Source organism: Cavia porcellus, unplaced genomic scaffold, assembly GCF_034190915.1.
Source record: "Cavia porcellus strain 051 isolate PalLab524CR breed Dunkin Hartley unplaced genomic scaffold, mCavPor4.1 scaffold_27, whole genome shotgun sequence".
In the NCBI taxonomy this organism is placed as follows: domain Eukaryota; kingdom Metazoa; phylum Chordata; class Mammalia; order Rodentia; family Caviidae; genus Cavia; species Cavia porcellus.
Genome location: NW_026947510.1, coordinates 2,011,316 through 2,038,742, shown reverse-complemented (window position 1 = coordinate 2,038,742; position 27,427 = coordinate 2,011,316). Strand labels below are relative to the sequence as shown.

The 27,427-nt window shown below is 37.8% G+C and overlaps 1 protein-coding gene across 19 annotated transcripts in view; it reads left to right on the top strand.

Annotated features, from left to right (window-relative positions):
• The window catches only part of Parp11 (poly(ADP-ribose) polymerase family member 11), a 111,527-nt gene that overhangs the window by 30,246 nt on the left and 53,854 nt on the right, over positions 1 to 27,427 (top strand). For 6 of the 19 annotated variants that reach the window (XM_063237706.1, XM_063237703.1, XM_003463265.5 and 3 more), the window contains 5 exons: positions 6,591 to 6,719; positions 7,510 to 7,630; positions 10,226 to 10,301; positions 14,697 to 14,769; positions 14,845 to 14,975. In XM_063237706.1, the coding sequence (XP_063093776.1) occupies positions 6,591 to 6,719; positions 7,510 to 7,630; positions 10,226 to 10,301; positions 14,697 to 14,769; positions 14,845 to 14,975 (530 nt within the window). Of the gene's footprint in view, positions 1 to 6,590; positions 6,720 to 7,441; positions 7,631 to 10,225; positions 10,302 to 10,541; positions 10,601 to 14,696; positions 14,770 to 14,844; positions 14,976 to 27,427 lie in introns of those variants that run through there. The other 13 variants (XM_063237708.1, XM_063237710.1, XM_063237709.1 and 10 more) reach the window with 8 other exon arrangements.

The window sequence follows — 27,427 nt, the reverse complement described above, 5'->3', positions numbered from 1 at the left end:
TAAAAGTGGTTAATGGTACCCATCCTGTCCTCCAGGAGGTTGATCCCACCTTAGGCAAAGACTGCTGGCTCTGTATGCTGCTTACAGCCCTATCATATTGGGCTTTGGGACAGACTCCAGATATACCCAGGTTCAGTGTTATTAAGTTATTAGCAGTTCAGCTCCAAGCCTCTCCAACCCAGATAAGGGAAATACCACATGCTTCCTGGGATATAGAAACTCCCAGAATGTATCAGCTAACTGTGCCTCCATACCCCAACCTAGTGCCTCACTGCAGCAGATATGGGAACATCTTTGTATGCTATAATGGGGTCTAGTGCATGTTTCCTTACCAGAACACGAGCCCCAATGACGTTGCTTTCCTGGTACTAGATCTGACTGTCTATCCTGGTAACTGAGACCCTCCAATTTATTCTGAGTCATGCCAGAAACAGCGTAAAAGTTTCTTCATGTTGAGGATCCCTGAATTTTCTGTCTTCATGGACAGACATCTTGCTCAGACCAATAATGGTCCTCCTGTCAGTTCTTCTCTTAGGCCCCTGTGTGATTCAAGTTCTGGCCCACATTGAAGACCACCTTCTCCTATCAACTTCTTAAAACTGGGGAAGAATCCACCCTATAAAAAAACAGGGAGGAATGTAAAGGACATTTTAAAACTTAAAACCCAACAGTACATTAAGAGCAGAAAGGCAGGCGTAGCCCATTTATACTCAGCTAGCCTTGAGATTCCACCTCCAGCTGCAACTTGTATGATAGACATAACTCAGACAGAAAGTACATGTTGTTGTGCTAACTTGCTTCAAGGACAGACTGGCTCAATTGAAGATCATAATTGATTCTTCCTGCTTACCCAAGCCCCTGACCTTGTGAAAACCTCTTCAATCCAGAACAAGTCTGCCTGACAACATTTGATCCAGCCTGTGTAACCAATTATAAAATTATACAATTTATTTTGTGCCTATTTGTACTTCTGTTTTAAAACGTACATAAATGTCTGTTTAACCTCAGGATGGGGCTGGTGATTTGGAAGTCAGTTTTCTCCAGCCTGCTAATGTAAGAAAGAGTTGCCTTCCAACTCCTCAGTACCTGCACGTCTTCCATGTAATTTGGTTGTTTTTCCACCACAGTGGTGAACTGATGGAATGCATACTGCAGCATGCTGTTTGTATCACTGAAACCTCTAGAAAGTTCACCATTACTGCTCTAGAGCTTAAAATATACACATTAACTTATAAATCAACATACACTTCTGACTTAGTTTCTGTGAAATATAGGAAGTTTACCCAAGGGTGCCTCATTCCTTCCCCACCTTTTCTGTTCTCTCACTACCATATACAGACTCCATAAAACATGTGTACACACTTTAGCAGTCTGCTGTACTAATAAATGTCTGGAAGACAATGGCACCACTTTGAGCACATCTTGCAAATGTAGAAGCCAAAAGTAACTTCTATTAATCTCATGATTTCTCAATAAATTTAATATTAAATTTTTTTCCTGAGTTTTTTTTTTTTCCTGAGTTTTTCTTTTCCTGAGTTTTTCTTTTTGGGCAGTATCCGGTGTTACAGTCACATGCAGCAGAATGTTTCAGCAGTGGACCACACCATGATGATGGTCCAGTAACATTGCAGTGGCTCTGAAACACTCCTGTTACTTAGTGACATTGTGACAATTGTCACATCGTATCACAACACATTGCCCGTGTGTTTGTGGTAACGCTGGTGTGAACACACTACCTTCAAACAGCCAGTCATATGGAAGTATAGCACAGTATTGTGTATGTGGTGTATAATTCTCAGTAATGATAGTAAGTGACTATGGCTGTCTTAGGTAGTAGGCGCTCTATTTTTATCATTAGTTTACAGTGTATTCTATCTATAAAAGTAAGTGTAGTATGAATCATCATGCCATCTTACACCAACAGCAATCTCATACATCTCATGTTTTAGATATATCTATCACATTGAGGCCACAACAAGGGATTGACCATGGTATACCATGTAGACTTTGTGTAAATCTGTGATGGTCTCACAATAGTAATTACCTGAGACACATTTTCTCAGATTGTATATACCTATTGCCTGTGGACTAGTAATACATCTTCAAGTTTGCTGCTTAAATCTAGTATTGAGCCTCTCTAGTAACACTTTTCAACTCCAGAATTGCTTTTGAAAGTTGTTCACTGTAACACTTTTCAATTCCAGAATTTCTTTTGGTTCATTTTAATAATTTCTTCTATTGCTTGACCAAATTTATCTACTAGTTAATTTAGTCCTACTCAGTGCTCAAAAGCCAGTACTCAAATGACAAGAGATGGTGGGGAAGGAAATCAGGTTTATTCAAGGGCCAGCATCCCAAGAAGATGGGGGTCTGTCCCCCCAAAACATACCACATTAGGGAACTTCAGTGTGTGCCAAAGGGCTTTTTGTAAGGAGGGAAAAGAGATACAGAAAGCAGTGAGTAGAAACATTGTGCACTGGGCAGGTCATTAGCTGGGTAGTGTGTCTTAATTTCTCTTTGGCTGGAACATTGTGATTGGTCTCTGTGGACTGGTTCTTGTAATTGGTGGCAATCAGGGCATGGCATTCCCAGCCTGCCCCATTTGGAGTAGACCTTCCACCATTTGACTGATGTCCTGGGAAGACAAAGGAAAGAAACCGCTCTGTGTCTGGAAGAGAGCTTTTGCACCTCTGAGTTGAAGGGAATGAGAAACAGTGCCGCCTGTTACTCTGCTGCATGATGAGCTAGTCGACGTCTGAAGAGGGTGATGGAACCCGTCGTTCAGCTGCACTTAGCCGGGATGGTGCAATGGTGATCAGAACTGATGGAACAGAGGAAATGGTGCAGGTCAAAACTCAGATGTAAGACCACTCATCTGTCCTAAGAATCAGCAAACTTTCTTAAATGGATGCTTCTCCATTTTCTATGACCTTGGACAGTTTCTAGATCCTTTAAATATTTGTTTTTAGAAATAATTTTCACCAGCTAAGAGGTATATTTGCTGAGTATAGGGCCCACTGAGCTGCTTACTCTGGCATTCAAGTTCTATCCCATTTTCAGGCTTTTGATACCAGGTTTTGTATCTTGGTTAAATAGAGTGGCAAGAATATTTTCATTACCAAGTGTGATTTCCTCAATGTATTGCACTTACACCAACAAATTATGCTTTGTTATAAAAGTTTATCAGAAAGCTTGTACTCAGTCTGAAAAGCAGCATTATTTTCATATATAGACCAGGACTTCAACTCTAAACTTATTTTCTACATAGCTTTTTAATTCAGTCATTCAGATTGACTATTCCCAGTCTCTGTCATAAGGATTCTCCTGGGAATGGAAAACATCATTCCACCAACACACCCATTGCACTTAAAAATGTACAAAATGTTTTGTCACTTTAGCTCTTTTTTCTTTATGGCCTGTGTAGGAAGTGTCATTATCTTCAGTTAAAAACAGGAAAATCAGGCAGAATATGGCTTTGTGACTGAACTGATTCATTTATCTAACATTTATTGAGTGCTTGTTCCATGACTGATAACTTGCACATGTTCTTTTATTACCTATACATATGTTCTGACTAGAACCACTATTACTATGATTATAGCATCTTAGATTTATTAATTTAAACCTGAGTTTTCTTTGAGGCTAATTATTCAGAATAATAATTTCTTTGGAGAGAAAACTTACTGTGGAAAATTGTAAGAATTAGTCTTATGAACTGAATGTTTTGAAAGAAAGCCAACCCATCTGTGAAGCTAAACAATTAAGCTTTGGCAACAGAGAAGGGAATAGCTGTCTATGAAAAGGAGGCAGTGGTTCTGATAACTTAGACAAAAACTGAGGCTCAGGAGGTCTTGGGTGTTTTTGTAATCTCTATGCCACTAACTCTGTGATCTAGACAAACTGATCATGTTATCTGCTGTGTTGTTTTCCTGACTTTAACTGAAAAGTAATGACTTTTCCATCTTGTACATTGAGCTGTGGAGGTAGAAATAACATAAGCTGACAAATGATTTTATAAAAAATGCTTTAGGAATTTTCACTGTGAGGGTAACTGTATAGTGGTGTTCTCTTTAAAATGGTGATAGATAAAAGATGTAGGTAGTCATAACTATTTATGATGTGGAGTTCTGAACAATTTTTGTTACATAATTTTTGTTAAATTTATTCTCGATGTACCCCTCCCTCCCTTCCTTCTTTCCTTTCTTCCACCCTTCCTTCCTTTGTCTCTCTGTCTCTGTCTCTGCTCTTTCTCTTGCTGCCTCTCTTTCTATCGTTCTTTTTTTTGACAGAGTTTCACTATGTTACACAGAGGGGCTCAGGCTGAGCCTCTTGAGTAGCTGCAACTATGAGCGTGTGTCACCACGTGGGCTTGTCCAAATATGTTCACTTGTAACCTGACTTAATGTGAGATTGTGGGTTACAGCATAGCACACATACTGCATTGTACATCATATAAAGGATACTGTTCTATTTTCCACCTCCCTTTTCTAATAGAGAAGAGATAGACTCCATTAGCTAAATATTTATCTTAACTATTAGTTTCTAGCTCATCATTCCAAATTTTTCTAGTTATTTATAGAAGAAAAATAAAGTTTAGATCCATCTTGATTTCTTTGTCTTTCACAGTGAAATGGCTGAAAGATGTGAAGTAATGAAAGGAAGAAGCAGGTGTTTTGAATAGTTATCTGAACAGTTGTACCTTTATGTTAAATCATTGTATTTATTTTCTGGTTAATATAGATATAAGATAAATAGTGGATTCTGATCCTGAAGCTCTTGATCCTAGAGTGTTCTGGTTTTCATTTATTAGCAGCTATTTATTAGCAGCTTAAAACATGAAGGAATAAAAACCAGAAAACACTTTTAAGCCATTTTTTGGAGAAAGTTTCCAAATATAAATAAAAAGTCAGAAATAACAAGCCCCCTTCACTGAGATCAGGTATTGTACTTGGTATTTACTGGATTATCTCATTATTGTTCTAATAACCACGTAAAGAGAGGGAGCCATTCATGTTCTACATTGTACAGAGGAAACCATGGTCTACAGTCAAGACAAAATAATTGAACCTTATCCTGGGTTCCATAAATTTAGAAACAGGGTGGGCATGTCATATAATGAAATTGGAACCAAATATCCTTCAATTTATGTGGTAGTATGTGTTCTTTGTTTAAAAAATCAAAGATAGATAAAATGTAGTTTTTAAAGAATTACTGGTAACTCTTTGTGTGTGTGTGTGTGTGTGTGTGTGTGTGTGTGTGTGTGTGTGACAGAGAGATCTGAATGGTATACAGTACTATGGTAGCACTGATCAACCTTGGAAAAGGAGGTTAAGAAGATGCAGGAATAGAAGTGGTGGTCAAACAAATCTTTAGCTTTATATTGTATGTTCTCACTCCTGTCCCTCCAAGAAGAATGTTTTTGTATGTTATCTGTGCAAATTTAAATCAATAATTTAAAAACCCTTAAAGAATGAGGGCAGGAAAGCTAATTCCAGAAAAGGTTTAATCTTCTGTGACTGGCCTGCTTTTGTCCCTTTTCTATTGACTTCATCATCACAATATTCATTTAAGATTGTTTAAGACTTTTCATTGATAATGTGTACCTAAGTTAATTAGTTTAGTATCGTTAATGCTACAAAATTATTGATAGATATAGGGCAATTTAACAGGGTATTTAAGTACACAGACTTTGAATCCAGTGTACCTGAGTTTGAATCTTGGCTTTCCTTTCTCATTGTATGAACTTTCTGCCTGTATTTCTTGCTTTATACTGAGTACCTACCTAAGCTATTGTTATGCATAAATCCATTATCTTTTTTTTTTTTTTGTCTTTTTCGTTTTTTTATCGGTACCAGGGATTGAACTCACAACCGCCTGCTTACAAGGCAGGTGCTTATACCGCTGAGCTAAATCCCCAGCCCCATAAATCCATTATCTTTACAGTTCTTCAAACAACACTTGGCAAAGAGCCATATAATGGTTAGCCATTGTTGTTTTTATTTTTGTTGTTGCCATCATTTTAACACTTGGGAGACCTTATGGCAAGTTGAAGTATATATCTAGACTTTTTTTCTATTCATGTGCATAAATATATATGCAATATGTTTGTATGGCTAAGTATAAATATATTTTTATTTAAATTAGATCTTACTGTTTCTGAGTTTTATAACCTTCTTTTGTACCAAACACCTTTTATTGGAAATATCTGTCTATGCCATTAAGTAAAATAATGATATTTAAACAAAAATTAGATGCATTTGATCTTTAGTAGTTGTGATGGCTTACATTATTTTGAATGAATACATGAACTTTGAAAAATCTGAACTGCTTATGTTCATTTATGCGGCTTACCAAAAGTGCTCCGCATGCACTTAAAGTGATTATTATCTGCCTGACTTGTTAAGCAGTGATATTCAACATTTTAAAATGTTCATCTTCAGAGTCAACGTGCAAGGTAAAATGCTATTTTTAAAGCATCACCTTGGGAAAGACATTAGAATTGAGCTCTGTAAAGAAGTATAATGAGCCATAAAAAGCACATCCGTTATTAATAAAATCACTTCTTTCTCCACTTATTTCTGGATTTTCAGGAGATGTTACACAAAGCAGAAGAATTCATATCCCAAACCACAGACACAAGAGCGGATGACATGGATACATCAGATACACAGTGGGGCTGGTTCTACCTTGCAGAATGTGGGAAGTGGCACATGTTTCAGGTACATCTCCCTTGCATGGAATAAAAAGGGCTTAGGTTCATGTAGTACCATCTTGCTGAGGTACAAAGTGTGAATGCAGGACTTAAATCAAAACTTGAAGACATAAACAGCATAACCTAGCAGACAAGTTAGAAGGTCTTCCAGTTCTTTTGCTTTCCCCCAAGTTTTCACAGTGATTCATTTAGAAGAAACAGTAGGTGTTACTGTGTAAAGAGGGCCAGTGTTATGTGAGCTCAGTGCATTTACTTTTGAGCAACTCCAAGTTTGAACTGGTAGCCAAAGAGAGAAAGGTAACAGCAAGTCCATATTAAGTACCTTCTAAATGCCATGTTTTCTCTTTTATTCTCACTAACTCTGCCAGATGTCGACACTGCTAAAGAAAGTAAAACTTAGAAAAATTTATTTATCCAAGGTCACAGAGAGAAGTAAGCTGAGATTTGAACCCATCCTCAAAAACCTGTATCTTTTTTAACTGTACCAAGGTTATAAAGAAGATTTAATTACAGCCTCTTAGTATAATTATTGTGATAATTTGTAAAAATTGTAACAATTATAAAAAAGCACTATTACCAGTGGTTGAAGGAGACCAACCATAAGCAGTTTGGATTCCCTTCCCACCTCCCCCCAAAAATCTTCAAACTGCTTTCTGTGAGCTACCTTAGCTTTGGTCTTCCATGTGTTGGGAACTAGAACAGGTTCTATAAGTTTCCTCACTCCTCCAGCACCACTTCTGTGGCCACCTCACTAGAATGAGCAGCTGGTAAACGAAACTCTCTGGTCTGTCTTAAAGCCGGATGCCAGCATTCAGTGTTCAGTCAGCAATGAAGATATCGAGAAAAGCTTCAAAACAAACCCTTATGGCTCCGTTTCTTTTACCACTTCCAAATTCAGCTACAAGATAGACTTCGCAGGTATGCTTTTTTCCTTAATAGTTGTGTGCTTTTAGTATTCTGATACAGTACAATTTGCAGCTCTGAGGACCAGGATAAGTTGATGCATTTGCATACACTGAAGTAAATCCTTTTTGTTACACAAAAAAATAGCTGTATAAAATTTCAAGATTTGAAATTTTGAGCAACATTGCCTTTTATAAAGGCATGTTTATATGTGTTAATATATATGGAGAGCATCATATTTAGAGTTCATACAATGCTTATCTTTTAAGAAATACAAAATGTTTTATAGGTTTTTGTGTGTGAGACAGGGTCTTGATAACTAGGTTGGCCTCAAACTTAGAATCCTGCTGCCTCAGCCTCCCACGTAACTGAGTTTACAGGTTCATACCACCACACCCAGCTTGTAGCTCTTGTCATTCTGAAAATAGAAAGTAGATTCTCATCATTCTGAAAATAGATTTGAAACTATTAGGAACCTTCTTACTTTAAAGTGCAAACAGAGGTTAAATGAGAATGTTAATAGATAATTGATAATAGTTTCAAGACCAAAGGGTAACCTAGTGACCTTTCTCTGGGTATTTTTGCCAGTAAGTTGGGTTTTTAGTTTTGTTTTGCAGTATTGGAGATTTAACACAGGTCCTTCACACTGAGCAACATCCCTAGTCTTTTGGGGTTTTTTTTGAGATAGGGTTTCACTAAATTGCCCAGGCTAGGCTCATACTTGTGATCCTTTTCCCTTAGCTACCAAGAGTGCTGGGATTATAGGCATATGGGCACACACACCACACCTAGCTCCATCTTCCACTTCCTAGTATTATTGGCTGTTTCATAAGTTAGCCACCCATTCTGGAAATCAGCCCCACTTTGGGTTTTACCCATGGTACATGGGGTGTTTTTAGTTATCCCATGAGGAGCCTGTTGGATTTATCTCTTTAGGTTTTAGTCAGCAAGCACTTGCTGTCTGTTGGCCAGAAGCAAACAAGATGGGGAGGCTTTCGTAAGGAATGTGTGTTTTGTTGTATACAATTTAGTCCTCTGGCCCTGCTGTCCCAGTTTCTATGAGTTGTATCTTTCTGACTCTAGTCATAGTGTGTTGTTGTGGGGAGTGGGGAAATCTTTTCAAACTTTGCGTGGATATGAGCCTTGGCCAGAACTGGTGAAGAGGCTTGGGCCAGGAAAAAGTTGATGTACCCAAGCATCTTATAGTTACTGTCCTGCCAAACTTGTTCCTATTGTTAAAAAAAATTATCATCAAAAGTTAAAACCATAGCAGTTTTACTAGGTCTTTCTCTTATTGACATTGACAGGTCTTGAATAAGCTACCAGTGAGAGAATCCTCACACTTGTATTTCTGTGGCAATCTAGGCAAATATTGGAGACACATTTATAGGCTTGCATACAAGAGCTATTATTAAAGCAGAGTGATTTATTCAGGCTTCTGGCTTCAGGAAGAGGATGAAGTTTGTTAAGATATTTGGCAGACAGTTTAGTTGGTCACATGTTTTGCAAAGAATATTCTCTCGTAAACTATACTTTTTGAAAGCTTTCTATTAGAAAATTCAAGTTTAAAAATATCTTTATCACAGGAGTCATATATACTAATAACTCAAGTTTTCCAACTCTCTATATGTGATCCTGTTTTAGAAGTATGATTATTGTCATACACTATTTCCAAGGTGTTTAGCCCCAGTCCTGCTGTCATTAACCAGCTCTGTTTTTCACCATAAGAATGACAAAAAGTAGCTGAAACAGCAGGGGTTTAAGAGGATAGCACTGCAGGTTGTGGTCTGTTCACTGAGGGGACCATGCCTGTGTGCGCCAGGTTAAGGAGAATACAGAAAGGGCGGAACGTACTTGACACTAGCACTGGCCTCAGGTAGTCAGCCAGCCCCTTCATTTTGGAATGGAGAAGTCAAGTAGATGCTTGCAGGAGAACATAATGCTTAACTTTGTGGGAATGAAGAAATGGGCCTGCTACATATAGCCCAGGCTGAGGCATAAATAAAAGAAGAAAGTGATACTGTAATTAATTAATCTTTAATCCCTAGAATATTTTATATGAATATGTGTCGGATCTTGCTAGGTTTCATATTTTTTTGATTTAGGTATACAGTGTAAGAGAGGGCATGATGTATGATTTTTGAGATTCTGTGAGTTGTGCAAGTTTTTTAATGGTAATGTATCTTTTTAAATCATAAATATTTTGGAGAAATTAAAATGTTTCTCTACTTAGTAACAGAAGTGTTATGTTATTTTTTCTCTCTGTCTTTCTAGTACTCTTAACCTTACTAAGTTAAAGCTCTTGTATTTTAGTGTCACTTTAACCTCAGTGTGATACAGAAAGGAGCACACCCTGCATACTGAGCAGGATTTGAAATTAACGTCCCTGTGCATGAACTCAGACCATGCATTGATGCTGTGCTCTCCTGAGCACATCTGTGACATGATAAATAGCTGCGTGTTGAGGGAACCTGATATATTGTGCTTGTCAGTTACTCCCAGAGCACCATGATTCCTGAGCATGTCGTGTAGCATGCCTACTAATCCTCACGGCACTTTATAGCCGGTACATTTCTGTGGCTGATATGATATCTTTGTCTTTGTACACAGAAATGAAGCAAACGAATCTCACCACTGGAAAACAGCGCTTAATAAAAAGAGCTCCCTTTTCTATCACTGCTTTCAGGTATTGTACAGAGAAAAGCTGCAGAAAGAGTGAGATTTTTCTCTCCCCTCTCTTTCTTACTATGTAATAGAAAAACAGGCTGACATTACTTTGGTAGGTCATGTTTTGATCCTAAAATGGATCTTTTTAATATTAAATCTCATTTGTAGATGAAATAGGAAATGATTATATTCTATTTTTGTTTGCTTTCCTGCTGTTTTCTACCTTTTTCTTGTATATTTATGTTTTTCAATTTTTTAGAACAATGTGCATGGCAGTTACAAAATTCCTTATGGTCTCTACTAAAATAAACCACTGAGGTAAGTTTAAATTTCACCTGGAAATACTCTCACAGATCCTCTAATTATTTGGACCATAAATCTTAAACATAAGTGCCCACTTGTCTGCACTTCCACTGATTTCCCTGTGGGCAGACCTAAAAATAATTTCCAGTCTATAGGGATGGAAGGAACCTAAGGAAGATGGTTGTACATTGGGACAGTCCTCTGTTCCCTCGATCCAGATTGTACATTTCCTTTTTTGCTTTCTCTGAACTGATATGATCTGAAAAAAAGAGGTGTAATTGCCAGAAGAGAATAAATATTTATTATGCACATGAATGGCATTAAAGTGAAAGTCTTAGAGCATGTCTCCAATTTTTTGAAATGATTCTGCAGGCAAATATTAAAAATCCTCCTTTTCAGTGTATTTAAAATGAAACTGAAAAAAAAATATAATGTGAATTGTGGACAGGGTCTTTTACTTCCTCCAAGGCGATCTTTTGAAAGGATTAGAGCAAAAGAAAGAAATTAAGGAATTAGAATGAAGAATGAAATATTTTAAATTTGTATCAGTTTGTTTCTCAAAAATTTTGGCTTATATTTTAGTATCAAGATTTAAAATGTGTTCAGGTATGTATGTAATTAATGCTCTAATACTTATCTAGAATATAGAGATATTTTCTTTTCTTTTTTTTTTGGTCTTTTTCGTTTTTTATCAGTACCAGGGATCAAACTCACGTGCCACTGAGCTAAATCTTCAGCCCCAGAGATATTTTCTTAATAGCTAAATCATACAAGGAATATAATAAAGGATGTATGTGTCTTCAAACAGTATATATTCTAGGAGAAAAATGCGACCAAAAATGATGGCATATGTTACTGTAATTGTGTGTTATTATATCTGCTAATCCTTTGGTGGAGGGAAGAAGCACAAGTGGAGGTCAGACACATTTTTCTCCTAGACTGTACAAATCATAGAACATAGATAAGAGGGGGAGAAAATTTAACAGAAAGCAAGAGAAGAATAAAAGGAGAGAAACAGCAAGAACACTGGAGTGAAGCAGGTCAATGGGTGCTGGCACAGAAATGTATATATACTGTAGGAACGTAATGAGCCAGTCAGGCAAACAATACATGTTTCTGTTGAGAAGCAGCAAATTAAAGCTATGGATACTTAATTTTTTTGTATGTGGTCCTGGAAATTTAACACTAACCTGTATCCCAACACTTTTTATTTATTGCTTTTTTTTTCCTTTAATTTTGAGACAAGGTCCTCCTAAGTTGCACAGAAAGAGCTAGAGCTTTTGATCCTCTGATGTCAGCCTCCCAGATAGGCATGCACTACCATGCTGTGCTACTACACAAAAATTTTTTTATTTAAAGAAAAAAAAAGACAAAACAGAAAAAAAGGGTAGAATACAGAATTTCAAAGAAAAATATTAACATTAAGAAATTACTAGTTGATAAGTTACATGTTGTTCTCTTATAAATAGTTGTTCAAGTTACAAAATCACAGCATAAAGTGATATGCTGTGATTTTGTAACTTGAACACAAAGTTTTAAAAAAAATTTTTATAGTTAAAAAATACTTTAGGCAAAGTGAGAAAAAAATTAGGAAAAGATTTAATTCATTATAATTTTATGAAGTTAGGTATTTTTGTTTTTGTTTTTAAAATATTCATTATAATTGAAGGGACAATTCCTATAGTATTTGAGTTCTTCTAGAACTTTCTGTGAGCAAGATGGGCTAAGAATTTGATTTATACAACCACATTCATTATAAAAGAAACAATTTAATGTCAGGTTTTTGTTGTCAAATTGAGAAAAATGCACAAGTTTAATAACATTTTTGGGAGAGATCTTTGGAAAATAGAGATTTTCAGTACTTGTGAGGATATGAAATATAACCTTCAAAGATGGCATTTTGGCAGTTATTTGTCAAGAATCATGCATAACTGTATACCTACAATACAGAAATTTCATTTCAAAGATATTGATCTGCAGGTACACTAGTGGGTATCTAAAGCAACAGATGGACAAACTTTTTCTTTATAGATTTTTAGCACAGTAGCAAAAAGTTAAAGACAGCGTTAAGTATATCAGTAGGGGTCTACTTAAGTGAATTACAACAAACCCATACAGTGTAAGACAGAATGCATGTATCTATTTAGCCAGTATTTATTGAATGCCTATTATGTACCAGGTTCTCTCTGTACCAGTGTTGAAAGATCTTGGTAAGAATACATAAAGTGAAAAAGAGGGTTCAGAAAATAGGTGCTTTGTGCTTCTGAGTATGTGGGGAAGAACTTGGCTTTTGCTAACTAGGGTTCTGAAAGAATATCTCAGAGACTAAAAACAGTGATTACCTGGAGCTGAGGCCGAATAAGAGCTAGGCGGTGAGGGACCCTTCTCTCGGTATATTGCTTTCTATGTGCTCTCCTTTTCTCTAGTGGTACTGGAGCTTGAACTGAGGCCTCGCTCATACTAGGCAAGTGTTCTACATTCAGCTATACCTCCTCAGCCCTTTTCATTTTCTTTCAAGACAGGGTTACCCAGGCTGGCCTCATACTTGCAATCTTTCTGCCTCAGTCTCATGAGTAGTGGAGATTACAGAAGTGAGCTGTAGCGATTTGCTTGTTTTATTTTAAAGAATACATACCTTCAATTTTCCTGCTTACCTTAAATGCTGAACTTATACTTACTCATTTTTGATCATGTATTACTTTTTAAAAATTTTTCCATATTTTTTTCTTACTTCCCTGGCTGGGGAAAGGAAAGGATTCTCAGTTCCAGAATTGCGCTATTCTGTTGCCTTCAGACAGAATGGGGTGAGTTTCTGATTCTCATTATTGAGGATATGGATCAGAGTTGGAAGAGGACCACCACTATTGCTAGGAGACAGAGACTGCTGGAAAAGAGGCAGGAGATGGGTGTGTAAGTGCCCATGGAGGGTTCATGTTCCAGGGCACCCATCTAGGTATCCAAACATCCTCTGTTAGCATCACAGGAAGGGCACACAGAGCTGCTCCTTGAAGATGGGCATGCCGTAGTTCTGGGTCTGATGCTGTGGTGTCTTCCCAGAGAGGACCTGAGAGGTCCCTGTCTTTCCATCTGTATCCCAGGATCTTGCCTTTCCATAGAGACACTGTAAAGACTGGCTCCTTGGTCTCTCTCGTTGGCCTCATAAATAGTCTAGTATAAATCCTGCAGACTTAGCAGCAAGTACAGTCACTTTTTCCAGCTTTCCTTTTTGCCCCTCTGGTGGAAACCCTGGGGAATTTCTTGACATTACTTGATTCTTTTTCACTGGGATATATGCTTCATGGTCCAGAAATCCCCAACCTTGAAGAAAGCTCTTGAGGTTTTTGGTCACTGGTTATGTGAACTGGCTTGTTCCTGGTTCTTGGTTTTCATTTCCTGCTTTGTGTCTGGGTGTTTCTGGAAATTTCTTTACAAAGTGTTCCTTTCTGCATTTTATTCCTATTTCCTCATTGGAGTTTTTGCTACAGTGAAAGGACCTGTTCCCAATGTAACCCAGAGTTGAGAGAAGCCTAGCACAGAGCTGTTTGCTCCTCTGCTTTCTGAGGTCTCTACATTACTTTATTTTTTCAAAATTGAAAGTGAATTTTAAGAATATATATAAGCTTAGTATTGTATAGATTTAGGATTTGTTCATTTCTTCCATTAATTTTTTGTATGTTTGTTTTTTATTTTTTGGAGACATGAAGGATTGAAATTAGGCTTTTTCACTGAACTAACTCCCAGCCCTTTTTTATTTTGAGTTAGGGTCTTGCTAACCTGCCTAAGCTTGTTTTAAACTTGGCAGTTCTCCTACGTCAGTCTTCTAGAGTACTGGGATTATAGGCTTGTACACCATTCTAGGCTATTTTTGAAATTTGATGGTAAATATGTGGTTGTATATTTTCCATCAAAATTCACAGTTAAGCACCTAACACATAATACACAAGAGACATTCATTCAATGATTAGTTTTAAATAAAGAAACCAAAGACTACACTTGGTTACATTTATCATGATAGCCTAACTATGAAAATTCACCTGTCGTGAGAAAACTAATTAACCATCAATAATTATAATCAGCTTCTGATATTTTGTTTTATCTTTGCTATTTGAAGTTACATCTGTGAGAATGAAGCTATACCTATGCCACCACACTGGGAAAATGTGAACACTGAAGTACCTTACCAGGTGAGAGCAGAACTAACTTTCCTGTGGAGAAATTGGGAAGCAACCTAATAAAACTTTGTAAACTTCTCTTTCTAGCTCATTTCTCTGCACAATCAAACACATGAATATAATGAAGTTGCTAGTCTTTTTGGGAAAACAATGGATCGCAACCGAATAAAAAGAATTCAGAGAATTCAAAACTTAGATTTATGGGAGTTTTTCTGCAGGTAAGACATTTCTAATCTGAACCTTCTGCCATCCCTAAGACTTTTTATAATCTTGGAGATGGTTAAGCACAAATTTTTTTTTTGGTGTTAGTTTTCAGAGGCATAAACATATGTTTTCCTCTTGTCATCTTTGATCTGTCTCTCAGCTCCCTTCTCCAGCATTCTCAGGGAGCAGCAGGAAGCAGATGTGTAAGTAAATCCAGACCATATAATGTTCTCTGTCCTTTAAAATGGAGAGCTGAGCTTCCTGTCTGAAATGGACAAGTCTTGGCACCTTTGTCCTTTTAACATTGTTTGGCTCAGCTTTTCACTTTGATTTCCAGAAATCTCTAGAAACATTATTGAATTTCTTTCTGAAACAATTGCATTGTCTTGCCTGTAGCCATTGGCTTGGTTTGTTTTAAAGAACACATACCTTCAATTTTCCGGATTATCTTAAAATTTATGTGTAAAGAGCCATCGGTGAGCAGAGGAGGAGCTGCGCGGATCCGGAGCGCCTGCAGAAGCCCCTTCCTTTGTCTGGAGGAGGAGGGATCCCGGGTTCCTGAGGCACCTCGGCCTGTGCCCAGCCGCGCCTAGCCATCGGTGTGCAGAGGAGGAGCTGCGCGGATCCGGAGCGCCTGCAGAAGCCCCTTCCTTTGTCTGGAGGAGGAGGGATCCCGGGTTCCTGAGGCACCTCGGCCTGTGCCCAGCCGCGCCTAGCCATCGGTGTGCAGAGGAGGAGCTGCGCGGATCCGGAGCGCCTGCAGAAGCCCCTTCCTTTGTCTGGAGGAGGAGGGATCCCGGGTTCCTGAGGCACCTCGGCCTGTGCCCAGCCGCGCCTAGCCATCGGTGTGCAGAGGAGGAGCTGCGCGGATCCGGAGCGCCTGCAGAAGCCCCTTCCTTTGTCTGGAGGAGGAGGGATCCCGGGTTCCTGAGGCACCTCAGCCTGTGCCCAGCCGCGCCTAGCCATCGGTGTGCAGAGGAGGAGCTGCGCGGATCCGGAGCGCCTGCAGAAGCCCCTTCCTTTGTCTGGAGGAGGAGGGATCCCGGGTTCCTGAGGCACCTCGGCCTGTGCCCAGCCGCGCCTAGCCATCAGTGTGCAGAGGAGGAGCTGCGTGGATCCGGAGTGCCTGCAGAAGCCCCTTCCTTTGTCTGGAGGAGGAGGGATCCCAGGTTCCTGAGGCACCTCGGCCTGTGCCCAGCCGCGCATAGCCATCTGCGTGCAGAGGAGGAGCTGGGTGGATCCGGAGTGCCCGCAGGAGGCCCTTCCGTTGTCTGGAGGACTGTGGATATCTCTGCAAGCAGGGAGGGATCACAGGCTCCTGAGGCACTGCGGTCTGTGGTGAGTACCCTAACCCGGCTGCAATCCAAGAGCTGTGGGTCTACCAAGGGGCAGGTGGGTGCACAGTGTCCCTGAGGCCCAGCTTGTCTGGAACCGCGGAGTTCTGAACAAGCAGAGGAGGGCCATTGGTTCTGCAGGCCCAATGGCCTGGGGTAGAGTGGTGCCAGAGTCTCAGTAGCTGCAAACATAGAAGGGGATTTTCAACAGATCCTGAGGAGGCTTTCAAATAACACTTGAAACACAGAAATATAGGAAAATGACAAAACGAAAGACCAAATTACAACCTCAAACCTCCAGCCCATCTCAGGAAACCCTAGGAGAAATGTATTTAGAAGAAAATATATTCCATCCTCCTCATATGTCAGATACAATAGCTACTGAAGTTGACAAGCAACTCCAGGAAGCTTTAAAGAAATTCAAACTCGAAATAATATCCCAGATAAAAGAAGAAATGATAAAAGAAATGAAAGAGATTCTAAATATATCTAAAGAAAACACAGATAAAAAATTGGAGGAACTAAACAAAAAGATAGAATCCCTAGATGAGCAATATAAGAAACAAACAGAATACATAATGCAGATGCACAGAGATATACAGGAAATAAAAAACTCCACTGAAAGTTGTAAAAACCGCCTTAATGAAAGTGAAGATAGAATTTCAGACCTTGAAGACAGGATTGCAGCTAGTGAACAGGAAAGGAAAGATCTTTTAAAAATAACAAGGAATCAGGAAACAACAATTCAACAACTGCAAGATGATGCAAAGAAGAATAACATAAGAATGATAGGGATTAATGAAAAAGAAGGAGACAACATAAAGGATATCAAGAGGATATTTAGAGAAGCAATAGCTGAAAACTTCCCAAGCATGAGATCAGAAACTGACATCAGGATCAGTGAAGCATATAGAACTCCAAATAGTCATAACCAAAATAAAACTACACCCAGACATATAATAATCACCATCCCAGAAATCCAACACAAGAATAGATTATTAAAAGCTGTCAGAGAGAAAAGACAGATCACTTATAAAGGAAAACCTATCAGAATCACAGCAGACTTCTCATCACAAACAATAAAGTCAAGAAGAGCATGGAGTGAAGTATTCCAGATCCTAAAGCAAAATGATTTCCAACCTAGACTGATATATCCTGCAAAACTATCATTTAAAATAGATGGTGAAATACGATACTTCCATGACAAAGAACAGCTGAAGAACTTCATGAACACCAAACCAACTCTGCAAAAAATATTGAAAGACAGTTTAGATACACAAAGGAAAAAACCACTAAGCAAAGCAAATAATTAAACAGAACAGAAAGATAAAGATGCAACAGCAGAGAGATAAGAATCCTACAATTAACCAACATTTAACAGTAATAACCATTAATGTAAATGGTCTCAATGCACCAATCAAAAGAAACAGACTAGCAGAATGGATCAAGAAACAAAATCCAACCATATGCTGTTTACAGGAAACCCATCTAACCCAGAAGGATACTCACAGACTGAAAGTCAAAGGATGGAAAACAATTCTTCATGCAGCAGGAATCCAAAAAAAGGCAGGAGTAGCCATTCTGTTTGCAGACAACGTGAACTTTAAACCAACAATGACCATAAAGGATAAAGAAGGTCACTACATACTCGTAAGGGGAAAACTCCAAGAGGAAGAGATAACTATCTTAAATATATACGCACCAAACTCCAGAGCGCCCAGTTATATAAAACAATTATTAACAGAAATGAAAACTCAAATTATCAGTAACACAATTGTAACAGGAGACCTTAATACGCCATTGACACCAAGGGACAGATCGACCAGACAGAAAATGAGTAAAGAAATAACAGAACTGAATCATACCTGTGAACAAATGGGTTTGATAGACATATACAGAATGTTCCACCCAACAACATCAGAATACACATTCTTCTCAGCAGTACATGGATCATTTTCTAAAATAGACCATATATTAGCTCATAGAACATATTTAAACAAGTGCAAAAGAGCTGAAATCATCCCTTGCATGTTATCGGATCACAGCGCTCTGAAATTAGAAATTAACGATAAAAGATACTGCAAAAATCCCACAAACACATGGAAACTGAATAACACACTCTTGAGTAATCAGTGGGTCACAGAAGAAATTAAAGAAGAAATCAAACAATACCTAAAAGAAAATGAAAATGCAGATACAACTTACCGGAATCTGTGGGATACAATGAAAGCCGTCCTGAGAGGAAAATTTATTGCACTGAGTTCCCACATCAGGAAAACAGAACGAAAACAAATAAATAACTTGATGCTACACCTCAAACAGCTAGAAAAAGAAGAGCAAGTCAAGCCCAAAGCCAAAAGAAGAGAGGAAATTATAAAAATCAGAGCAGAAATCAATGCAATAGAGACTAAGAAAACAATCCAAAGGATCAACAAATCAAAGAGTTGGTTCTTTGAGAGAATAAATAAAATCGATAAGCCCCTAGCCAACCTTATTTTAAAAAGGGAAGAAAAAGCTCAAATTCATGCAATAAGAAATGAAAAAGGAGAAGTCACTACAGACCCAATAGAAATACAGAAGATCATCAACACCTATTTCGAAAACCTCTACTCTCAAAAGTTTGATAACACAGAAGAAATAGACAGTTTCTTAGAAGCATATGAAGTGCCAAAGCTAGATCAAGAGGATGTAAAATTGTTGAATAACCCAATCTCGGTTACTGAAATTGAAAATGTAATTAAGTCCTTACCCACCAAGAAGAGCCCAGGCCCAGATGGATTCACTGCAGAATTCTACAAGAAATACAAAGAAGACCTAATGCCAACACTCCTCAAACTATTCAATGAAATTGAAAGGGAAGCAATCCTTCCTAAGTCATTCCTGGAAGCAAATATCACTCTAGTACCAAAACCTGAGAAAGACCCAACTAAAAAAGAGAACTATAGACCGATCTCCCTAATGAACACAGATGCAAAAATCCTTAATAAAATATTGGCAAATAGGATCCAGCAAATCATCAAGAAGATTATACACCATGACCAAGTGGGATTCATCCCAGGAATGCAAGGATGGTTCAACATACGCAAATCAATAAATGTAATCCACCATATCAATAAAGCCAAAAATAAGAATCACATGATCATTTCTATAGATGCAGAAAAAGCCTTCGATAAGGTCCAACATTTATTCATGATTAAAAACTCTACAGAAAATTGGAATAGATGGTCTTTACCTCGATATAATAAAGGCCATTTATGACAAACCAACAGCCAGCATCATACTAAATGGCCAAAAATTGAAAGCCTTTACTTTAAAATCGGGTACAAGACAAGGATGTCCTTTATCACCACTCCTATTTAATATAGTACTGGAAGTACTAGCCAGAGCAATTAGGCAAGAAAGAGAAATAAAAGGGGTAAAGATAGGAAAAGAAGAAGTTAAGTTGTCATTGTTTGCAGATGACATGATACTCTACATAGAAGACCCCCTAAGCTCCATTGAAAGACTCTTAGATACAATAAATAAATTCAGTAATGTGGCTGGATACAAAATCAATACTCAGAAATCAATAGCATTCCTATACACAAACAACAAAACCACAGAGAGGGAAATAAGGGAAACTGGACTATTCACATTAGCAAGCAAAAAAATGAAATATTTAGGAATTACTCTTACGAAAGAAGTGAAAGACTTATACAGTGAAAACTATATTACACTGAAAAAGGAAATTGAAGATGATCTCAGAAAATGGAAAGACATCCCTTGCTCATGGATAGGAAGAACAAACATTGTGAAGATGGCCATTCTCCCAAAACTCTTATACAGATTCAATGCAATCCCAATAGAAATACCATCAACATACCTTATAGATCTAGAGAAATCACTCCTAAATTTCATGTGGAACCAGAAGAGACCTAGAATCGCAAAAGCAGTTCTAAGCAGCAAAGACAAAGCAGGAGGCATCACAATCCCTGACTTGAAATTATACTACAAAGCAACAGTAGTAAAATCAACATGGTATTGGAATCAAAACAGAGCTGAAGATCAATGGAATAGATTAGAAGATACAACCACAACTACAAACACACTCAACCACCTTATCTTTGATAAAGGAGCCAAGCAGGTTCACTGGAAGAACGACAGTCTCTTTAATAAATGGTGCTGGAAAAACTGGCTCTCCATTTGCCGAAAACTAAAGCTAGACCCATGTCTATCACCATGTACTAAATTAAAATCTAAATGGGTCAAAGATCTGAATATTAAAACAGAAACGCTAAATCTATTGGAAGACAAATTGGGTAGAAACCTTGGAGACATAGGAGTAGGTAGAGAATTCATGAATAGGACTCAAACTGCACGGGAAATACTTCCCAGAATCAATAACTGGGACCACTTCTTATTAAAAAGTTTTTGCATGTCAAAAGAAATCTCCAGCATAGTGAAAAGAAAACCCACAAACTGGGAAAAGATTTTAGTGAACTCTCTCTCAGACAAGGGACTCTTATCTAAAACATATAAAGAATTAAAAAAACTCAGACCTCCAAAATTCAAAGATCCAATCCAAAAATGGGCATCTGAGATGAATACGCAATTCTCAGAAATGCAAATGGCAAATAAATACATGAAAAAATGCTCATCATCATTGGTCATTAGAGAAATGCAAATTAAAACCACACTGAGATACCATCTCACTCCTGAAAGAATGGCCAGGATCAAGAAAACCAACAACAACAAATGCTGGAGAGGCTGTGGGGAAAAAGGAACTCTCCTGCACTGTTGGTGGGAGTGTAGACTGGTACAGCCTTTGTGGAGGTCTGTCTGGAGGTTTCTCAAAAAGTTGGGATTGGAAATCCCATTTATTCCAGCTATTCCACTTCTAGGCATATTCCCAGAAGAACTGAAAGCATCATACCACAGGGATATATGTGCACCTATGTTTATAGCAGCACAATTTGTAATCGCCAGATCTTGGAAACAACCCAAGTGTCCATCAACTGAGGAATGGATAAAAAAGTTGTGGTATTTCTATACAATGGAGTATTATTCAGCTATAAAGAAGGATCGCATTGAGATATTTATCAATAAATGGGCGCAGCTTGAGACCATACTCATAAGTGAAATAAATCAATCTCGCATGTATGAATACCGAATAGTTTCCCTAATGTAAGTAATGATTCAAATATATAAAAATATGTGATAATCATGATTCCCCATTATGTGGCCTTGAAGCCTTATAAAATTTTCACTTATTAATTAGAAAGGCTTTATTCTGGGCTTTTTGATATGGAAATATTTGAAGCTATAGTATATGAAGTTTTATCCAAATATTTTAAGGAAAAAGACAGACACTATGGTAACTACTATTCTTTAAAAAAATTATTTAGCTATTTCTTATGTTTATTTTAATTAAGGGAAAAATTTTAAAAATTAGGATATATAGTAGTAACTCTTTTTGATCTCCTATTAACTTGTTTTGAAGTCCTGTAATACTCCCAAGATCTTGTTTTGACTGATTAGACTCTGTTCCATTCTGTGCGATTGTAGCAAGTCTGAGGGTATAGGCAACTAATTTGAAGGCAATAAGATTCACAAAGATGCCCATTCTGGTTTGACTATTGTCTCCTTTGGAAGTCCTGTAATGTTCACAATGCCTAAGTTTTATTGGTCTTGTTCTCCACTGTTTTGTCCAACTTTATAATATCTAATGAGATAGACAATTCCTTTTAAGGAAACAAGAGACAATGTTGATAACCATTGTTAATAACCTTGTACTCTGTTCTACATCATGTGCTATGTCTATCCTTGGTTTTGACTTACAGCTTTGTTTTGCCATATTTGACTTTATTCTCTCCCCCCCAAAAAAAGTAATAAGAACTAAGGAGTAATAAAATCCAAAATGTGTAAATTTTGTTGTAAAAAAGAGAGGGAGGGAAAAAAAAAAGAGCTCTAACGGATATAACAGCAAGTGTGTTTAGGGATGTTAAATAGCTGACTATATTAATGTTTTTGGATCATTGAACACAGCTGTTTGCAGTCTCTCTGTTTGAATGTCTACTTTGTATTCTTTGATACTGTGATTCGAGCAACTATTTCCAAGATGATAATATGTAATCTATTAACAGGTGATTTCTTACTGTTATGTTTTTTTTTTTTTGTAGTTCTGTATTATGTGTAACCTTACACTGCTTTGTTTTGTTTTGTGTTTTTCTCTTTTTCCTCTTAAATAAAAAAAAAAAAACACTGAAAAAAAAATTTATGTGTAAAATCTGAATTCATTACCAGATTTAGGTTGGAAATGTCTCATTAGATTTCTCAGCATGTACTTAGCCTAAAAATAAACATTATAGAAAATGTATAAATATTATTCAAATTAATCTGTTGTACTGTAGTTTTATGACAAGGATATTAAAATAAGTAATTTCTGAGAAATTTTTAATTTTTATAGGTAAGATTTTATTTATAATTTTTATAAGGTGACTTAATTTTTAATTCAAAACTTTCAAGTAGATATTAAGTAGAGTCTCTAATATAATGAACCCATTTGACAGCCCTGTTTCAACATTTATCAAGATTTAATACATAGTGTTTCTTTTTTTGTTACTGTTGTTGTTGCTAAAGTATTTTACAGCAAATAGACTAACTCATTTCCCTTTCATATACTTGAGAAGTGGGCTGAATTTTGATTGTTAATGATCCATGGGATTCTTTCCTAGTTTCAACTAGCAAATACAATTTTAATATATTCTAGATACTAGTTTCATAATACTGTATATTAAAATAAGGAGCATTCAGCATGTAGTTTTTATGATCTGCTGTGTTTAGGTTAAAACCAACTCATGTATACTGAATTTAACAGGTTTTAGAAGGTTCTATTCAGTTTTATTTGGATGTTTCTCTTACAGAGCAATCTAGAAACTTTTCTGTCCACTTTGATTTGATTTGAATTTCTTAGCATATTTTTCTAAAATGAGTTGATAAAATGTAATTCCTTTTTCTTTTCTTTTTCATTTTTTTTTTTTTTTTTTGAGATGGGTTCTCAATAAATTGCCTAGAATTTGCAGTGGCTTCAAACTTGCAACCTTCCTCCTGCCTTAGACTCCCAAATGCCTGGAGTTACAGGTGTGCACCACTGTAGACCATGAATTCATTATCTTGTTTTTGTTTTGTTTTGTTTTGTTTTGTTTTGTGTTTGTTTGTTTGTTTGTTTGTTTGTTTTTGAGGTACTGGAGAGTAAACCTAAAACCAGGCAAAACATCTATCACTGAGTTATATCTTCAGCCCTAATTCACTATTCTTAATCACACCTCTGAAGTGTAGTTTATATTGATTGCGTTCATAATTTGAATTCTCAGTAAAACTGTAATGGTAAAAATGTACCACAGGATCCCTAAAACATTTTATACTAAATAGCTCATTGGAAACAATTGTACTCTGGTGATGCCCTCCCTGGTTTCATGTGGTGTCAGCCTATGAAAAGCTGTGATGGTAAATGAACCTGCTCCCTTCCACAGCCTTGCAGAATACCAAGTCTCATTGTAAGGACAGCCTGACATCTCCCCATGAACCGAAATAACTGAAGGTACTGCCATATAAGCTGTGATTTATGACATAGGCAGGCAAGCCCATTTGAATCCACCACGAATCAACTCATATTCCTTATGCCTGCTTTTCTCCCTTTCCTTCTGCCTGCTTTGTGACAGACACTATTCTGGGCACCTGGGCCATGGTGGAGGACAGGACTCTAGGTTAGACAAGAAGTCAGGCCGCGTGGACCAGAAATATAGGAGTGAGCAGCACATCACTAAAGGGAAGATATCTATCCACGCTCACTGCCTACAGTAGTATGCGTATCATGGGTAGTGACGTGAAGGAGCACTTCCAAAAGTAGATGCCATTTAACCTAGACATAGCAGGATAGAAAAAGGGCATCTTAGGCACAGGGAGCACCAGGGCCAAAGTTTAGATACGTGGAAGAAATAGGAAGGTGAAATTTCAAATGCAATAGAAACATAAAATGAACAGTGAGCGAGGAGGCAAGATAGGTAGTCAGGAGGCAGGGGATACAGGGACCATAGTCACACTCCAGGGTGGTGGTGTGATTTCGTGCAGTAGCTTTAGTGGAAGTCAGAGAGTTAGCAAATGCCCTTTGTAAACTGAACTAAGAGTCTCAAATTTGTAGTTTGTTTGCTTGCTTGCTTGCTTTGAAACAGCTTTTCACTATGTAGCCTAGGCAGACCTTGAACTTACTCTGAAACTCAAGCTGGCCTCAAACTTATGATCCTCCTGTCTCAGCCTCCCATATGCTGGGTTTGTGGGCAGGTGCCACCATGCCTTGCAGGACTTTAAACATGAGAATAATGAATCTAATTTTCATTTTTAAAAAATAATTCATTGGGCCATGTGGTGGAGAAAGCATCAAAGCATTGATTCTCATTTGGGAGGGATTTGGCCCACCAAGCGACGTTTGGTGATCACTGGAGACATTAGATTGTTATGTGAGACAGTCCTTCCCCTCTTTCCCTTCTCCTTATACCTTCCCATTTTCAAAAAAGTCTGTCTTTGTTTTACTCTTCTATTTATATTTGGATTTTTCAAATAAGAGAAACTGTGTGGTACTTGACTTTCTATGTCTGCCTTATTTTCTTAACATTATGGTTTCAAGATCCATCCATTGTCTTATGAATGACATGATTTTTTTCTTCTTTATGGCTGAATAAGGTTTCATTGTATAAATAAAACATTTTTGTTTACTCATAGGCATCTAGGCTGTTTCTAGAGCTTAGCTATTATGAATTGTGCTGCTAGAAACATGTGTATGCATATATTACTATAGTAGGAAGTCTTTTGGGAATATACCTAGGAGAAGCATAACCAGGTCAAATAAAATTTCTGTTTTTAGTTTTCTGAAGAATTTCCATACTGATTTCCAAAACATTTGATAAGAGAGACCTAAGCCTTATAGTTAGAAGGAATGTACACAGGGGACGCATTTACAAGACAGGAGAAAGAGGGGAAGGATAACTGCTGGACTGAGGCATGCCTCCCAAAGAGGCATGACAGCATGGAATTCTGAGAATGAATGCAGGTTAAAAAGGAGATAGACGGGATTTCCAGCTCCATGTATAGGAAGTTAGAAATAGAGGAGAGCAGCTGGTGGTGGCATACCCCCCTAATTAGTTTCCATGATGAAATAAGAAGTGAAGCCACCTACATAAAAGGAAGTGTCAGGGAGGTATGGATCAGAAAGAAAGAAAAAAGGGAAGGAAAGAGTACAGACAGCTGTTCTGGGAAATGGAAGGAGAGCTAATTGGGAACTGGAGGATTTCCATGAATAAACTGAAATCGGTCCATTTCTAGTAGAAACTGTGGAGAATTTTGTGTGGTTTACTTGTGTAGTACACATGTAAGAGCAGATGAGAGAGATAGTTGGAGTGATCCCTGGTTGAGAAGTGAAAGCTGTTGTCTTATTAAAATGTAGATGTAGGTGGTTCAGAGATTCTGACACCTGGGCTGCATGTCAGAGTCAGCTGTGGAGCATTCTAACAGGTACAGATGTCTGTCACCCACCCCAGATCCACTGAGTCAGCCTCTGAGGTCTGCCTTTCCTATCTTTGGAAAGGTCTACAGGTATTTCTGATGTTTTCCCAGAATGGAAGCCCATAGTTCAGACCAGTGATGCTAAACGTGTCAGAATTTTCATTGGCTCTGGCACATGTCCTGTAGGTTCACCATCACTCATTTGGACCTAGGGAAATTTGCTTCCATCTAGAAGATCTCCCACTCTGGCACAGAGCATGTGGTGTACAGTCTGTTCTTTTTGGGACTCTGGTCCCTAAGAGGGTGGGTAATTGTGAGACATCTTTGAGAAGTGAGTGCCATAGTATTTTCAGTAAATTTAGAAATAATTGTGGGTTTGGCCATAGGTTGGCAGAGTTGCAAAGAATTTAGGTTAGTGTTTTTCTTTGCAGGTTGAAGAGGCCCTGCAACTCAACTTTGGCTTTGCTAGACCACAAAAGGCATAGTCTATGAATTCTACATTTCATGGGTGCCTTAGTTGGAGCACTAAAATATAAAGCTTCCTGGGGGATGCAACACTTCAATCATTCTGCCCAGCTCTGCCTCTGACTTGTGTGTGTGGTTCATCTGGCCCATGAGCAAGCAGTTCTTTATTGCCCCTGATCCCATTGCCTAGACTCTGAGTGACTTTTCAAACCCATCATCTGTGCCTGAAATGTAGTGACAAGTGGACTTCCTGATTTTCCACTTCTAGTCCTATAGCTCAAGGACCTTACAAGGATGTGTTTTAAACAAATGTGTATTTTTAAAATGGAGAAAACCTAGTATGGACTCATTAATGCCCTACTAACAGATGGGGTTGCCTTAGTGGTAGGTGGAGAAACCCCTAAACAGTCTAACTTGGCTCCTATAAAGTACTTGAGAAAGTACCTTATAATGGAGACAGTGTAGGCAAAAAGAAAAATTAGTAGGTCTTTTTTTGTTTTGTTTGTTTGTTTTGAGAGAAGGTCTCGATTTGTAGCCCAAGCTTCCCTGGAACTCATGGCAGTCCTCCTGTGTCAGGCTCCTTAGTGCGGGGATATAGTTGTGCACCACCATACCAATTAAAATTAGTAGAAATTTTATGCAAAGAAAACTTCAGTGGCATGCATGCTTTTTTTCTTGAGTCCTTCAACATTTTTATCAGAAATTTGGATGAAATGAAAAGACTTGCGTATCACCATTGCCAAAAATTCAAAACTAGAAGGCATAGCTTATTTGTTTGGTTAGTGAATCAAAAGTCAGGAAGACCTTGGAAGATTGAAAGTGGATCAAAACAAATGCTACTTTTTCTAAGTTTTCTTTCTTTTTTTTTTGTAAGGTTTTTTTTCTTAGTTATTAAAGGGACAAATGTGCCTTGTTAAAAAATAAACTGAGATAATACACAAAGTTATGAAAAGGAAAATCAATATAGTTGCTTTTTGAATTACTCTAAATGAAGCTCAGCTGAAATGAGCCTGTAAGCATTCAGTTCCTAAATCAGTTGTAGAGTAGCATAGGGAGAAGGACAGATCTGAAAAGGGCCAGGAATGGTAATTGACTGTGCACACTGTGTCAGCATTTGATGCCACTGTCAC